This window comes from Centropristis striata, chromosome 21 (assembly GCF_030273125.1).
Source record: "Centropristis striata isolate RG_2023a ecotype Rhode Island chromosome 21, C.striata_1.0, whole genome shotgun sequence".
In the NCBI taxonomy this organism is placed as follows: Eukaryota; Metazoa; Chordata; class Actinopteri; order Perciformes; family Serranidae; genus Centropristis; species Centropristis striata.
In genome coordinates, this window is record NC_081537.1 from 20,184,431 (window position 1) to 20,200,549 (window position 16,119).

Genomic DNA, 16,119 nt, shown 5'->3' on the forward strand with positions numbered 1-16,119 from the left:
CCAGCACGAAAACTTTTCTTTCACGTAATTCAAGGTCATTTTGGTCTCTGCTCGTTGATAACTAACCTCATGATTGTTTGTTACACAGAATCATCTTAGATGCCATCAATAGCCGTGTTTCCATGAGGTACTTTTCCCTCTAGTGAGCTGCTATGGGTGGAGCTTGGGAGAGAGGATCCGCCCAATTTCACTGGTTAGCAGCTCAGGTAGCGGTTCAGAAAGTAGCTGCTTCGGGTAGGTACTCTCTGAGCTGCTACTAACTAGTCGACGCTGATTGGATACGGTTGAGGCGGCGATTTTGCGCATTCGTGATTCATTTGCAGACTGGAAGCTGCAACATCTCCTGCTCTGCTGACTGCAGCTGGGAGAGACTCCTGTGGGAGGACTGGGCCGCTTGTGAGTGCTTTTAAGAAGAGTAGGAACGAGTCTCCAAAAGTCTCCAATAACACCAGAAAAAGTCACTAGATTTGTCGCTAGTCGCTTTTTTGAAAAAGAGTCGCTAAAGGGGTCTGAATAGTCGCTAAATATTGGGACAAAGTCGCTAAGTTGGCAACACTGCTTGCCGCATCGTTCTGTTGTCACATTCGAACTCCGTTCTCTCCCGGTCAGCTGCAACAAAAATATCTGAATGGGAACAGAGACAGAGGGGAACTAACTGGCAGGCGTAGCCAAAACACTTAGCCACTTTACTTGAAAAGTACTCGAAAAGTACTCAGTGGAAAGACACCTAATGGAAACTGTTTAGAAAAGTGCAGGGACGTGATTGGCTGAACCATCACTGTCACACGCCTGAAACCACTGGGGAGATGAGCAGCTGTTCTCTGCTCTTCTTGAAATTGAGAAAAATCCTTCAGTTCTGATTTAACTAATGCTACCATCTACACTAACCTCTTCAGGAGCCGCCACGAACAGTCACCTCTCCATGTCATTACAAACACATAGCAACCATTAGTTCCTCTCAGGACGCTGATTGGCCGAACTGCTGTTTGTGCAGCTCCAAGTACGAAACTTGAGGCCTAAAGAGATGGATTTTTTTTTTACCTTGTTATCCCGAAATTTTCAACCCTTAAATCAAAAAGGAACATTGAGGCTCCAGAATTATATGCATTTGGGAGATCCTTTATACAGTTAAAATATCAATTAAAAGGGCTCACTGGTAGAGCGTGTACCACACAGGACTAGTCTTTGTCGAAACAGACCTGGGTTTAAATCTGGTCTGAGGTCCCTTTGCTGCTGCCTTTGTCTTTCACTCTCTCTATCTATCACTGTCAAATAAGGCATGACAATGGCAACAAAGTAACCTATATGTATATAGAGTTAAAAAGAAACAAAAAACTGCATACAAATTTTCAGCAATTTCTGGCAGATAATGCATGCACAAAAGGGGATTTAACACAAAGGACAGGTGACCACATATGTACGTACACAACTCAAATATAACCAATATACGTATATAATATAGGTCTGGTCGTTTCTGGAAATGTGCATATTATACGTTTTAAGTAGCATTCAGTGCTTGAATGTTTGTGTGAAAGCTAAATGTTATACTTCAGGTGTGTAAATCAATTCACTGAAAGTTTTCAGGCCAACTTTAGATGGATTTGGAGATTTTTTTTCTCCGTGGATGTGAATGTCGGCTCATCACTTTTCTTCAGAGTGAAATATCCCTGCAGCTATTTGATGAATTGTCTTGACATTTGGTTCGGACGTTCATGCTCCCCTCAGGATGAATTGTAATAACTTTGGTGATCCCTTAACCTTTTTTTTTCTTGTGCTATAATCAGATTGTTCAATAGTTTAGTTTATTACCAAATACCTGCATAAGTAATGACATTTCCCTCCACCTGCACTTCTTGAATTAGCAAATGTTAGCATACTAAGAGGAGATTAGCCTTTCTTGTGTCCCTCAGGAAAATTTTACAACAAGATTTTGCATGTTTCCCTCAAGAAAAGGACGACTTTCTGCATGAAAGAACGACTTTCCTGCTCTTCACAGACGATTCAATACCTCAATGTTTCCTTTATTATCTTCCAGAGAGATGATGGGGACAATGCAAATTGTTTTTCCAGCCCTTCTGATCAGACTGTGGACTAAACAGTGATTTTAGTCAACAGGTTAATAATAGATTCAGTGGCTGCCCTGTAGAACAATAACATAATGCTTTTGACCACACAAGGACCCCGAGCCTTCGCAGATAAAGCAGATGCTGACTGATTCACGAACAAAAGTACACTCTATTTGATGAGGCCGATACCTGAGTACTTGAATGTTGTTACCAGCTCTCTCCTCATTGCTTGTATCTCAGCTGTGGTCACCAACAGACAAGAGGACGGTACAGCCAAGCAGGATTTGGGGTAAGTGAGGTAACTTCAGCCTTAACTCTGGGTTTTCTTTCCTACGATGATATATCTTAGGCCCGAGATAAACCTACTTTTAACTCTTGCACCGGTCTCTTGTCTTCGTCTTTGGTTTTATTGACGGTTTTTCTGAGTTCTTTGGTTTTCCTCTTGCAGAATCCTCCAGTAACACCCAAAAGTGACTTTTCAGGCTCTATACACTGCTTCCTTACTTACCTCGATGCTTTCACACACAGCCTCATGTTGTCCAAAGACAGATATAGTAGCCGACTGAATGAGCTGATAACAACCTACTGCACCTACTAGAAGGTGGAGCAGGACCCATGTATGATGGTACTACTATTGTTTCTGCAATTATGCTTGTTTAGCATGTGGCTAAAATGGTGTTAAATGGACTTCTTTTGTATTACCATCCAAAGAAAAGAAACTTAGGGTTTAGTGCCTTGCCCAAAGATACTCTGACATGTAGACTGCCATGGTCGGAGGACTGAACCACCTGTTAAAAACAACAAAAGCTTTTTGGTCCAACCCGACCTGATCATTTCTTCATGCACTGGTCATTTGGGGGTTTATTTGACATATTTTGTGCCTGTAGATTTCTCCTAAATCACTAAAACTGGTTCTATTGCAGCACCATGTACCATGATAGTAGTCTAAACCTCGTCATCCATTCTCCTGTACAATATTATGTGTTTTACATGTTCTATATTGTTGTTGCTATGAATTAGATTCAATATTTTGCCTTCAAATAGTTATTTCTATTAAGTAAGTATAAAAACCTTTGAAGGCCGTTTTCTCAAAATGAGTTTTTTCTCATGCTCTGAGCCATAAATCTCAACTTCAGCTAGACTTACAGAAACCAAACTTACCAGTTTTATTCCTAACTATACCTTCATACCCTGATTCATAGAATATTTGGTTCCTAAAAACATGACAAATTGTTAATTTTTTTGGCTTTTGACAATATTTTCTGATTCATTAAATGATAAAAAGAGATTTCCTTCAGTAAAAAAACTTTAAATGTAATATATCAACAAAATAAAATAATAGTTGGAAATTTGCTTTATCCAATGTTCAGATGTAAGTCCTTGAAATATATGCATATTATATATATATATATATATATATATATATGCATATTTAATGAGTTCACACCTCATTTGCAAATCTAAACATACAATTAAAAAACAATTTTCTTACTGCAAATAATAAATTGAATTTTCCCTGGTGATATCAATAGTTCAACATTTTCCATATTCACCTGTAGTGTCTCCCCTTAAATATATATTTATTTACATTTTTAGACAATGTTTGAACTTACTTGGAATAGGAAGTTGTTATTAAACACATTTCTCAGCTCTCTCATCATAAACATTATAAGAACATGTAATAAAAACATAAAGAAATGTCAGACAGGAGAGTTTCAGGTGTCACTGATGCATTTTTCGCCTGGATGTGTGTGCAAAATGTTTATTAATTGCAGTAACTGTAATCACTTTTACCGTTAAACATCATTACAGGGCGTTTTGGGGCTCCCCGCCTCTTGTTCCTCCCCTGAAAGGCCACAGACGGATGCTGTGATGACCACTGTCTGCAGATGAATAAATGATATGTGATTCAGTTTGCCCGGCCCTCTTCCAGTATGCAGCAGTGGTATTATTACCGCAACAGACTTGGTGACATTTCCAGTTCTGGGAGGACGGGGACACACACTATCTGACTTTGGATTCTCTCAGGTGTTGCAGTTATGATTCTTACTGGTTTCCTCTTTCTGCTCTTTCTCACAGGTAAGCTTTACTGCATGATGCGTTCAGGTGCATCCTGAGAAATCTCCTGCAGGTTTGATAAAAGCTGAACTTATTTCCTGTGGCTTGTTCGTTGAGAAACTTTTAGGATTAAAAGGTGGAAAGCTGTGCTCACATTATTATTATTATTATTATTTAATTTGCACGTCTGCTTGGTGTTATAGTGAAGGAATGAAGGAATAATGCTTTTAGTCTGAAGTTTTTCTGCTGACAGATGTGATTTTTCCAGAGTAATACAAAATAATTAAAAAGTATATACAAATACAAACTAAGAAAAGGGAAGTCTATCAATATTTTAATTAGAACAATAGAATAAAAAACATAGTTTTATGGAAGATATTTTTCCAACATTATAAGGTTTATAAATCCAGATTTGAGCTGAAAATCGTGTCTTTATTTGAACAACATGCATTTGGTCTACAATTATGAGATGGATCTCAGACAGAAAGCCCCATTTAAACTTAAATTACTGCAATAATGCTCACGTTCGAAAATCATTAGCAGACTGATGAGATAAAACCCCCACAGTTCTGCCAACGCCCAGCCCATAATGGCCTTTCAGTGACCACAGTCACTGGATATTACTGCACATATTTGTGAGCTGGTGTTTTTTTTTTCATGGTTTGTGGGATTGTGTCCACTGCTGATTTATTATCAAACACTAATGCTGTCAGCCCTTTAAATTAGAGCACATACGGTAAATCTGATGTCCAGACAAACATGAGAAGTTAAAAAGCCGAAAAAAAGCCCACAAATATTGTTTTTTTCCCCTATCAGCTAAATACTAAAGGGGATTTTTATATACGTTTTTTTAAATTCATTTTTATATATGTTTTATCTTTTATTTTTTTCAGCAGTGTTGCATCAAACATTTCAGTGCTGCATAATACAGCAACAATAACTGTGTTGCATGTTTTTTTTTTATTCCATAGGGCAAAGAATGTCTCAGTCTGGTGGAAAATAGTAAAAAGTACAAATTTTGAAGCCAGGGCTCCACATCAAAAGCCTACTTTAATAAAATGCATGATTTTATGCTGTAATGGGATCAGACATTGTGGTTTTAATGGAATATTTTGGTCCTTGAGGGTCTGAGTTTCTGTATGTTACAAAGTTTATTATAGACTTAGTTATAGGAGCTGATGTTAAAAATGTATGCCATATACTGAATACACACAGCCTAAATGATGGAAAATTAGAAATCTGAAGTCTGTTATGATGCACAACAGTGAGTTCCTGATGTTTCTGCTGTAGACGGGGCGTTTCCTGAGCGTAACTGCAGTTATCAGGAGGTGTTAAACCACCTGAATCTGACCAAAAACAACGAGATGTACTCCATGACCCGGCCCGTTAAAAACTACAAACGCAGCACACGGGTCTCCCTGGAGGTTCTGCTCTACGCCATTCTGGACGTGGTGAGTGGTTGAAGCTATATTTTTGCAACTTTTACAAGTTAATTATTGTTTTAGAATAGGCCACGTCCACTTTGCATATTCCTTTCATTTTTATTTGATTATTAGTTGTCAAATTCTTGTCACAAACTGCCAAAACTCTTTAAATGACACATGCACAATCAGGGGTTTAGATTCATGTGATTTCTCTGAAATGTATGTTGTCCCTTATGCTGATGTCCTTGGCCTGTAATTCCTTGACATATACAGCAATTCTCATGTGCTTTTATTGTTTTATATGTATTGTAATCAGGATATATTCTATAAAAGGGAGCCTGGCTTTCCCTGTTTAATTAAAAGGTTAAATATAGAAAATAAATAATGAAGTATAAAGGCAGACACCAGTAGCTACAGAATTGTGACAAAAGGTTAAAACTACTCTAGCCTGCTATAAATGCTGAATAAAACACCCAAAAGCTGTTGTAATGCCTTCATTTAATGCCTCAATGATGACTCAATCTGCAGGGCATGTGAGGAGAAAATGCAGTCTATAATACCATGTTCCTTCAGCTCTTTATACACAAATTTAGACTTAATTACCTCAATTAAATTACAAATATATTTATACTATGTTTATATCATGATTTAACTATACACAGTTTTAGTTTGTTTTTTCTTTGTGACAAAATTAGCAGGATGCTGCAGGTTTTCACTTTTATTTTATTATATTTTTTGGTTTCACAGAGGTGTTTGCAAACAGATTTTTACTGTTTGTCCATGTATGAATCTTTGTGGCACCTCAGCCACTAGTTAAAGATAACAAGCCATATTTAGTATTACAATCATGTTTTTCATATTTGCATTGTGTGTGTATTTCTAAGTATATCTTCTGTGCTTTATGATCGCCGCCTTGTGGTTCTCTTGTGTATTACATGCTGGTTATCCACTGGCAGGTGATAGCAATTAATCCTGTTGTGTTTGGTTTTTATTGCCTGAAGAAGATCGAAACGTTTTTCAGTGTGCAGACCTCTTTCTTGTTTCTTGCAGGAAATATCTGAGGCCCAATCAGTGTATAACTGTTAATTGTAAATACAGATCCAGATTAAAATGTTTATGTTTATTAAAATGTATTAATTCTGAGCTCTGCAGGCCTGTGTGGAGGTTTGTGTCCCCTGAGAGGTTTCTAGTTTTAGATATGACATGTCTGAAGAGTTGTTTTGCCTGGAAATATTTTTACACACATTTCTTTTTCTGTACAGGTTGAAAAAGACCAGAAGTTTATTCCTTACGTTTGGACCGTCATGGTGAGTTCTGTCAGGAGATGATGGGTTTTTATTTCCTCTTTAGAACAGTTTTCAAGTACTTTTTTTCACAAGTTTTGAGTTTTCAACCTAAGAAATATATATAAAACAAACCGATAAATAAATATATATTTGTGAAAATAGAAAAATAATTTATATCTTTAACATTGTTAAACAAATCCACATTTTAGTGGACATTTAGTATGTTGTTTTCTTTCATTATTTTGACGGTTAAAAGGGGCTTTAAGGATAATGAAAAGCACTATATAAATAAATTATTTATAATTATTCACTGCCTTTCTCACTTGGCTCAGATTTGTTCCAGTATCGTATTTTTTTATGTTTATGTTATCCTGTTATTTTTATTGCAAGAGCACAAGATACATTCTGATAACATAGATCAATAGATTTACAGCCAAAAACAGCAGATTAGGTTTTAATAAACTATTTAAAAAGTTGCAGGAACTATAGTCGGTGATGCATGATGTCCAGTTTAGTGGACACACTAATCATACTTTTTTTCCCAATATAAAACTAAAACTTTGACATTTCATCAAATATATTTCTCCTTAGTTGCTTGATGTTACCACATTTTATTTGTGAGGGAAAAAAAGGTCAACATTAAAAGTCTTCCTCAGAGCATTGAAGAAGACTCTTAACATTTTTTTTTTGCATTGTGGCTATAAGTGTGCAACTATTTTCTTCCTATTTGCAATTTCATCATGCATTCATCATCCTTTCTTTTTGAAAACAACACAAGTTTCTCAGCCCATCTTGGTTTGAGAGATTTGTGTTGCAGTTACAAAGTCTGGCCAGTGGAGGCAGTGTTTGACACGACACACTGTGGTCAACTGTGGCAGCTATAACATACCCCCCCCCCGCATACACAATAAAACGGCTTTTAATTAGCTGTTCAGTGTACTGACCACTCTGTGTGATTCATTTCTCTCTGTCATCATGTGCCTGTTGTTCTCCTCTGCAGAGGTGGCACAATGAATACATTTCCTGGGATCCAAATCAGTTTTGTGGAATTGATAATGTTTCTCTTCCAATGGAAGTTTTGTGGAAGCCAGATCTCACGATTGAAGAAATGTAAGTGTGAATGTATTTGCATATTTTGCTCTGCTGGAAGTCTTGATTCCACACTCTTGTTTAAGCAAAGCTGATCAGTTAAAAGTGTCCCAGTAAATTGCAGCTCCTGTTGTTTTATGTTTTATTTGTTGAGGAAATCCAGCTGATGCTGTTTGCTTCAGCCTACATTTTGTCAGTATGTATTTATTTGATGAAACAGTTAATCTATAGTATGTTTAGCATTGAACTAAATATCATTTTCCTACTTCTACAAACACAAAACCTTGTTTTTGTCAGTTGTGGGGACCACTATTTTTTTGGTCACTTGTGAGGACCACTTATCTGCATGGAGCCATTTTCAATTTTAGGACACACACATGCACATCAATGAACATCGATTATACATTTCCCCATGTCTCTCAATTATTTCCATTGCTAGAGTGCTTTGTTGTCATTCATATATTCACTTACAGTCATGCTAATAATACATGTTTTTTTTGCATCCCAAAATCTCACTTTTTATGTACACTGAAATATTTTTTATAAAGTTTTTAAAGTAACTTGAGGCCATGATTTCCTTTTTTATCTCAGTGGGAATGATCATGTACACGTTGAGTTTTGTGATAACATAAACAAAGAATTGTTTTTATTTTGGACCTGCCATGTTAATGCAGAAACTTCATCAGGTCAGTTTATCAGCATATATTGATTCCTTTTAAGGAACTTTATGGTTTAAAGTGTATTTCACACACATATTCCGCGCTACAAGGCTACACCTACCAAACAATAATAACAAGAATAAAATGTTAGTGTTATGCATCAATAATTAACTTTTTGATACATTTACTCATGAAATCCCTCAATCTTTACTTTGTGATGCAGTGCATTGGTGAAATAAAAACATTTTTAATATATAGTTGATCACAAAAAAGTTCAACAAAGTGAAGTATACAGATTCAGAATTTCTAAAAAAATAGAGCACTAGTTATTGTTATCAGTGTATCTCTAGTTCTTAAGGCATCTTGAAGAACTTGTCATCATGTTTGTTTTTGTTTTCACATGTCTGTGTGTGTTACAGGACTGAGAAGGACAAAGCTCCTCCGAGTCCTTATCTCACTATCAACAGTAAAGGTGATGTTGAAATCCAGAACGACCAGGTGCTGGTCAGCACCTGCAGGATGCACATTTACAAATTCCCCTTTGACATTCAGAGCTGCAACCTCTCCTTCAAGTCCGTCATACACACTGGTAAGAGCATGATGAATTTTTGTATATAATGCGTTATTACCATGGATGTATAATATGAACTGGATAGGGTGCTGCCGCTCAGCCTTGATGACATTTTCCCCAGTGGCCACTCACGGTACTGCAGCAGCCCAAAAAGCATTTTCCCCATAGACTACAATAGTAAAAGGGACGTCTGTAAATCTGTTCACAGGACAACTTTACTCTCGTTGCTCTCTATTATGAGTTTTTGATCCATGAAGGTTTTATGTTTTTAAAACTTTCCTCCAGCCGAGAAAAGGAATTTAAATGTCTGTGACATCATCACAATGTAAAGGGCAGTGGGAATTTGCAGGTGAAACACTACTGCACAAATTTAGTGGGCTGTCATATTAGGAGGTAGAATCAAACAACATCTATGGTCCTATTGGTTTGGACGATTTATTGAGATTATTTTGGTAGTCGTTGTAATAACTTTTGCCACAGCATAATGCAGCAGCATCCACCAATGGACTGCACTGGCCAAACAATTATATGCAACTGCACATTCCATCTATAACTGGTCAAATCCAAACCCCAACCTGCTGCCATTCACAAAAATAGCCTCAGACCAAAAGCCAATAAAAGCTACTGCTTCCTTTTTCTGTAAGTATGAAACATGTCTTGAGTTGCACCTTTACTGGCTGAACAAACAAACATCCAGCAGGGGTAAAGGGAGGCTTGGCATCAGTTTGCAGGCTAAAGTATGTGGGGAAAATCTCCACATCAGTAGGTTTGGATGCTACTAAATGGTGTATTCCTCATGCTAACATACAATGGTTCATCAATGGCTTGCCCATACTGGTTTGGCAATAATTCAAACTCACACTAGCTCACTTTCTCCATCACACATCACCAGATACCACCACTTTGCACCTTTTACTTTTCTCCTAAAACATGCTAACAGTTCTTTTATCTTTCACCTCAGCAAGGGACATTCGGCTGCAGCCAAGTGACAACTCTTCAGAGGCCACTGAGTGGTCTCGTGAGGTGATGCGGACCCAGTACGAATGGCTGTTCATCAACATGACAGTGACCACCAACAACGCTAGCGATATGGTCGGCCAAGACATCGTCGTTTACACTGTATGTATGACTAGATGCAGACATACACAGGTAGAAAGTTACTATGTTATCAAGTTAATTTCACATCACATCAATTTTTACCTATTTTTCCTGTCTGATCAATGAACCTTTAGGCATTATAACCTCTGCCAAGGAGCACATGTTTTCTGTTTGGTTTGTGTGTTCCACTGTCAGGAGCATTATGGGATAAACAACTTGTCTGATTTCCATGAAAATTGGTTGAAGTGTGTATCATGGGCCAATGAAGAATCCATTACATTTGGGAGCTTATCTGAATTACGGGGCGGACACACTAATTATTTTTCACTTTTGTTAACATTGTGAGATTTTGCATGGCCTTGAATAAAGTCTGCACTCTCTTGTTTCTTTCCTTTTATCTTCTCCTTTCTCCTCCCATTATTTCTTTCCTTCGTTTCCTTTTCAAACTGTGAAAATATAAAAAAACACCAGTCATTTTTCCTAAGGACATTTGACTGTTTTTTAGTGCTTTTTGATTTTAGGACTCTTTCCCGGTACTTTCACTTTATGACTGTTTCACCTGTTAACACTGCAGACATGAGCAGATTGGGGTAGATTATTATTATTATTATATGTTATTGCAAGCAACATATTATTTCAAGCTGCCTCTTCCACATGAACGTCAGCCATCTGACAAAAACATCATTTCACAGATCACCATGAAGAGGCGATCTCTTCTCTACATTGTCAACTTCTTGGTGCCCGTCTTATTTTTCTTGTGTCTGGACTTGGCCTCCTTCCTGATCTCAGACAGCGGAGGGGAAAAGCTCAGCTTCAAGGTCACTGTGCTGCTTGCTGTCACTGTGTTACAACTTATTCTGAATGAAATTCTGCCATCTTCGTCAAACAGGATTCCTCTCATAGGTAAAGAATCTCCTTTGTTTGACTGCACTTCATATGAGCTGGAACATCACATAAACTGAGTCAATGAGTAGTTATTTGGTTAATGATGCTGGCTGCTTCTCCTAGCGCTCTACTGCATTGGGATTTTTGCTCTGATGCTGCTGAGCCTCCTGGAGACAATCGTGGTGATGCATCTGATGAAGAAAGACTCTGCATCCCAAGAAAACGAGGCAGATAACGACCAAAGCCGGAGTGACGCCCGTAACAATCAAAGCAAAACCAACTTCCACAACTGTCACGGAGGTAAGACCCGGAGCCACCAGCTGTTTGTAAATTCAAATTAGACACAAAAACAAGGGAAGGTAGGTTGAAGAATGCTTAAGTTTCCCTTTAAGTGACTTTAATAAGGCTAAGTGACAAATGAGGACAACGATTTTTGAAATTGGTCCAGTATTTTGCGAAAGCAGTGCAGCCGACAACCACTGTTGGACTGGGACAAAAAATCTGTCCTGGCATTCTGGCCAAGACCGGCCCACAACAATCAATCACACACCAAGCACATCTCAAACATACCACTCTCTAAAAACACTATATGTAAATAGGATCTTAAAGACAGGTCCAGTCAGGATGGATAACTTCTACTTTTTAGTGGAACTGCAATAATATAGAACAATGCAAAGCAAGCCCATTGGCCTTTGTTTTATCAGTACAGGAGGAAAATCTGGAGTAACACACATTAACAATGCAGTGGATACTCTACTGCTCACTGTAAACAGTTGGCCTGCTGATGCTTGGGAAATAAATGTTATGAAAAGGAGACCTTCAGGTCTGCAAAATGCCTGCATGGATATAAACAGCCTACCACCAAATATATCAACAACTTATTTCTATGACATTGAAAATCAGCTTAACAATAATAACAGCACTGGCCAACATGAAGTTATGATCAGGCACTAGATTGTGTGTAAAACTGGTAATATAACTCAACAATAACAACAGAAAGCCTAGCACTGTTATGTTGCCATCAGTTAACTAAGTATGCCTTATCAATCTCACCTGATGTTAGTCTGAACATAAAAACAGTTTGATCAGTCAACAGGAATCAAGGAAAATTAAGAGACAAGAAACATGGTAGATAGCTTCAAAAAGTGACGTTGCAAAGTTGTTTAATAAACTATGGTTCACACACATTTAAAGATGGGATTGGGCCAGACCAGTGTGAACTTAGCAAAAAAAAAAAAGACGGGCCAATTTACCTGTTTTATGGGCCAGTGAGCTAGTGACAGTCAGACAAAAAAAACAACCCAGAAAAGACATCTATGTTGGCAAAGTGCCTGTTATGCATGTGCTGGGATGACTTATTCACTGTAGGTTGAAGAGTATAAGAGGAAGCTAATGAACATGATGGACAATTTGATCAGATGCTTGATCAATAACCCGTGTAATAATAATGTAAACCAGTAAGAAATGAAATATCATGAAAGTAACATCAGACTAAACAATGTTTATCAGAAAACACAAACTTAGAAATTGCTTGGTGAAAAAGCTGATGTAACCCAATCCAGAGGCATTAAAACTGTTCTTTTATTTCTTTTACTGTAATTATTATGTCTTTAAGTTTTTCTAATTTATACATGACTGGTATTATTTTAAACTTGGGTTAAACTTTTCTTTCAGAAGTTCACAAATGGACTGAATGTGAGTGTATCTATGATGTGTCTACTGGTGAAACTCAATCTGAGCTGCTGCCTGTGGCCAAAGAGGTTAGAGTTTGGTTACACTTTAATCACAACAAACCTGAAATGCAGAAACTCAAATACATCAGCTGATAATATTACAGTCCATAAAGCAGTTTTTAAAATCATTTTTGCAGGGCAACAGCAGCAAAATGATAGAGGAGTACCATGCCTTGGAGAAGCTTTCAGATGAGCTGCGGGAGATGGAGAAAACACTGTCCCTGTTCCTCATCAACAGGAGGGAAGAGGAGAAGCCCGGCTACTGGACCAGAGTGGCTAAAAAAGTCAACAGAGCTTTCTTTTTTTTCTATATAACAGTGGTCAGTCTGTTTTTAATTATTATCTTTTTAAAATGGAACAATGCATAGAGGTGATCATTGCTATATACTGAAAACATGATTGAGGGATAGTTCACTTTATTAGCCTTACCCACTGCTAATTTATGCCACTTTAATTTCCTTCTTTCCTCATGTCATTTCTGATATTATTACATATCTGGTTTGCACTGGTATGTACTGTGGTTGTGGCTAGAAAAGACCTGTGTTGCGTACATATGACTTCACGTTCTTGTCGTAATCAAAGAGACTCGGATTCGCTCTGGATCACTCAGGATCGGTTTACTGTTTTTTTCCGACCTGCTTTAAATGTATCCAGAGACTGTTAAGTGGTTGTAGAGTATATTTGGATGAATTCATCAAACCAAAAGTCAAGCAAGAATTAGCTAGCTAGCACATCCCAAGCTCATTTTACCTCACTCCTCGCTGCTAGCAGACCACTTCGCTGGTAAGAGAGCGACTCTTGTCCCAACAAACTAATGCCTTTCTGCCAGCGGTGTGGATGACCCGGTATATGCAGCGCTGATGCTGGCCATCAGCCCACTGTTGGGCTTATGACAATATGATGGAATTAATGGTCCAGCATAGCTAATAAGTTAAACTAAAATGTAACTGCTTCATCCATGCACTCCTGTCACTGCGTCAGAAAGCATGGAAATATCGCCAGATGAGTGACAACTTTGTTTGGCTCATTTTCTGTGTAGCATGGTAAAATTAGCGAGCTAACTTACAAACCAGCAAGCAGCTAATTGGTCAAAACAGCCTAAAATCTAACAACTTAATGCTTCACAGGAACAATATGTCATATTACACAAGACTGATATTTATACACCAATATAACTATCCATTGCAAAGCTGCCTGCTGAACGTAAACAACACAAAATTGTACTCTCCTGAGATTTTTACACAAGACAGATCCTCTCTTGGCAAAACCATGTAAACCAGGCTCTCCTCTCCACTCAGCTTTTGTCATTGCAGGCAATGTGTTTGAAGGTGGTAACAGCAAACAAGTTTAACCACCACATGTCCCAGACGCTCAAATCGAACATGTATTGACCACAGGGGGCAACAAACACACCTTTATGACCCTGTTACACCAGAAAGTGGTACATCCATACATTGTTTGCAAAGTATTTGACCCTTGTATGAACGGCTTGTAGACGTAGCAGCTATTTGGTGAACTGCTGTAATTGCTGAGCTAAAAGCTAACAAGCTGGTCAGTAGCAGTGTTTCCATTCAATTGTAAAGCAAATTCCAGGTGAACTTTTTGAAATGTCTGAAAAAATATATTCAAATCAAGCAGTGTTTCCATCAACTACTTTGGAGTGAATGAACTAAGCTAAAATAAAGTTTTCAGACGTTTGCTCTAGAGGCTTTAAAATGCCAGTAAACAGAGTAGAAGAAGTAGAGTTCCTAAACTAGAAAAAAACATGACCATCTAACTCATCTACTATCGAGAAAATAGAGAAATATCTTCAGGAATTTGGTTACATTTGACAAGTTTTATGTTCTAGTAGTTCTTTCATGTCAGCAAGATGTGTCCATGTTTCATGGTGTTCAGGCACAAAGACAAAATTAATACAACATCCAGGAAGAAGCTGACAGCAGAAAAAACTGGTAAGTCATGTGAGGTAAAAGTTCTCTATATCCCAGTAAGCACAACTCAAGCCAATGTAAGTTTCTAAAAAAATTTTGTGCAATTTACATTTTTCTTGCCATTTTCATTTGTTTTTTTTAATGCCATTCTTCAAAAGCCATAAAAAAATAAGTCATTGGAAACACTGTCAGTAACTTTCACACACTGAACACCTTCAAATCAACAGTGGTTTCATTTTTCCACATCTGGACCTGCTGGAAGATAAAAACGCTTGAATTGATAAAAACACAGTCTTGTTTTCAATGTACTTGTTTTAAAAAATCTGATCAGGAAATGTATACTTGGCTGTTGAGATATATGGAGTCCTTCAGTATAGTGCAACTACTGTGGTTTGCATGTTTTATGTTGTTACATCAACATCTAACACATATACCTACACAATATGAACGAGTCTGGTTGTATTGTAAAATTCTAGTGCACTGATATGAAAACATATATTTACATGCATGTTGCTTTTGCATGTTAATTATTTATTATATATATTTGTGTATCACAGGTTGTCTAAATTCTTGCAGAAAAGTTAAAAAGATCTTTTTATGTTTTCTTCAGAAGAAATGCATTTTGGTGTACTACTGGAGCAGTAATGAGCAGTGATCTGTTGTATGTCCAGTATTGGCTTTAAATATATATATATATATATATAATTTGTGTGGACCACCATTTTTGGTCACTTGTGAGGACCAGCTATGCGCATGGACACAATTTCTGGTGTGCTTGGCACAGCTGTATTTCTGTATGTTCATTATCACTATATATGTGATTGCGTCACCCCTAAAATGTACTTAATGTTCCAAGTTATTGTGATGTCCACTGCAGGAGTGACCATTATCCATTTTACTCATTAAAAGCTACATGAAAAAGAATGCAGATATCTACTGACTATTTCCCCTTGATTTTATTAATGAAAAACTTGCTTATTCATCTTACAAAAACATGTTCTCCTACTATTCTCTGCTCACCTCTCTGCTGCTGTTATTTACATTAAAAGGGATGGCAAGCAAGAAAAAACACATCAATCATATTTTCCAAATATTAGATATTAAATGCAAGAAATCCACGATATTTCCAACAGATGCTTGTTCAGGATCATCCTAAATATGTCAATGTCAAACATGATTTTAGAACTATTGCCCCTTTCCCATCATGATGCTCCTTTTTTTGGTGTGAGTCTGAGGGATTTAGCTTGTCAACTGCTGTAGTTAGCATACTCTTAGTCGCCGAATGCTAGCCTCAGTTTAATTAACATTATTTCTAACAT

The 16,119-nt window shown here is 37.4% G+C and overlaps 1 protein-coding gene across 1 annotated transcript; it reads left to right on the forward strand.

Annotated features, from left to right (window-relative positions):
- The first annotated feature begins 4,105 nt into the window (after positions 1-4,105).
- Positions 4,106-15,370, forward strand: LOC131959978 (5-hydroxytryptamine receptor 3A-like). Its single transcript, XM_059325190.1, has 10 exons — positions 4,106-4,145; positions 5,415-5,575; positions 6,811-6,855; positions 7,835-7,944; positions 9,002-9,171; positions 10,115-10,272; positions 10,944-11,154; positions 11,260-11,436; positions 12,811-12,896; positions 13,007-15,370. Exons 1-10 carry the CDS (start codon positions 4,106-4,108, stop codon positions 13,235-13,237), a joined length of 1,389 nt encoding a protein of 462 aa, XP_059181173.1. The 3' UTR covers positions 13,238-15,370.
- The last annotated feature ends 749 nt before the right edge of the window (positions 15,371-16,119 follow it).

Coding starts and splice junctions, on each gene's coding strand:
- LOC131959978 (XM_059325190.1), top strand. CDS start 4,106: ATGATTCTTACTGGTTTCCTCTTTCTGCTCTTTCTCACAG. Junction 5,576..6,810: donor TCTACGCCATTCTGGACGTG/GTGAGTGGTTGA, acceptor TTTTCTGTACAG/GTTGAAAAAGACCAGAAGTT. Junction 9,172..10,114: donor CAAGTCCGTCATACACACTG/GTAAGAGCATGA, acceptor CTTTCACCTCAG/CAAGGGACATTCGGCTGCAG.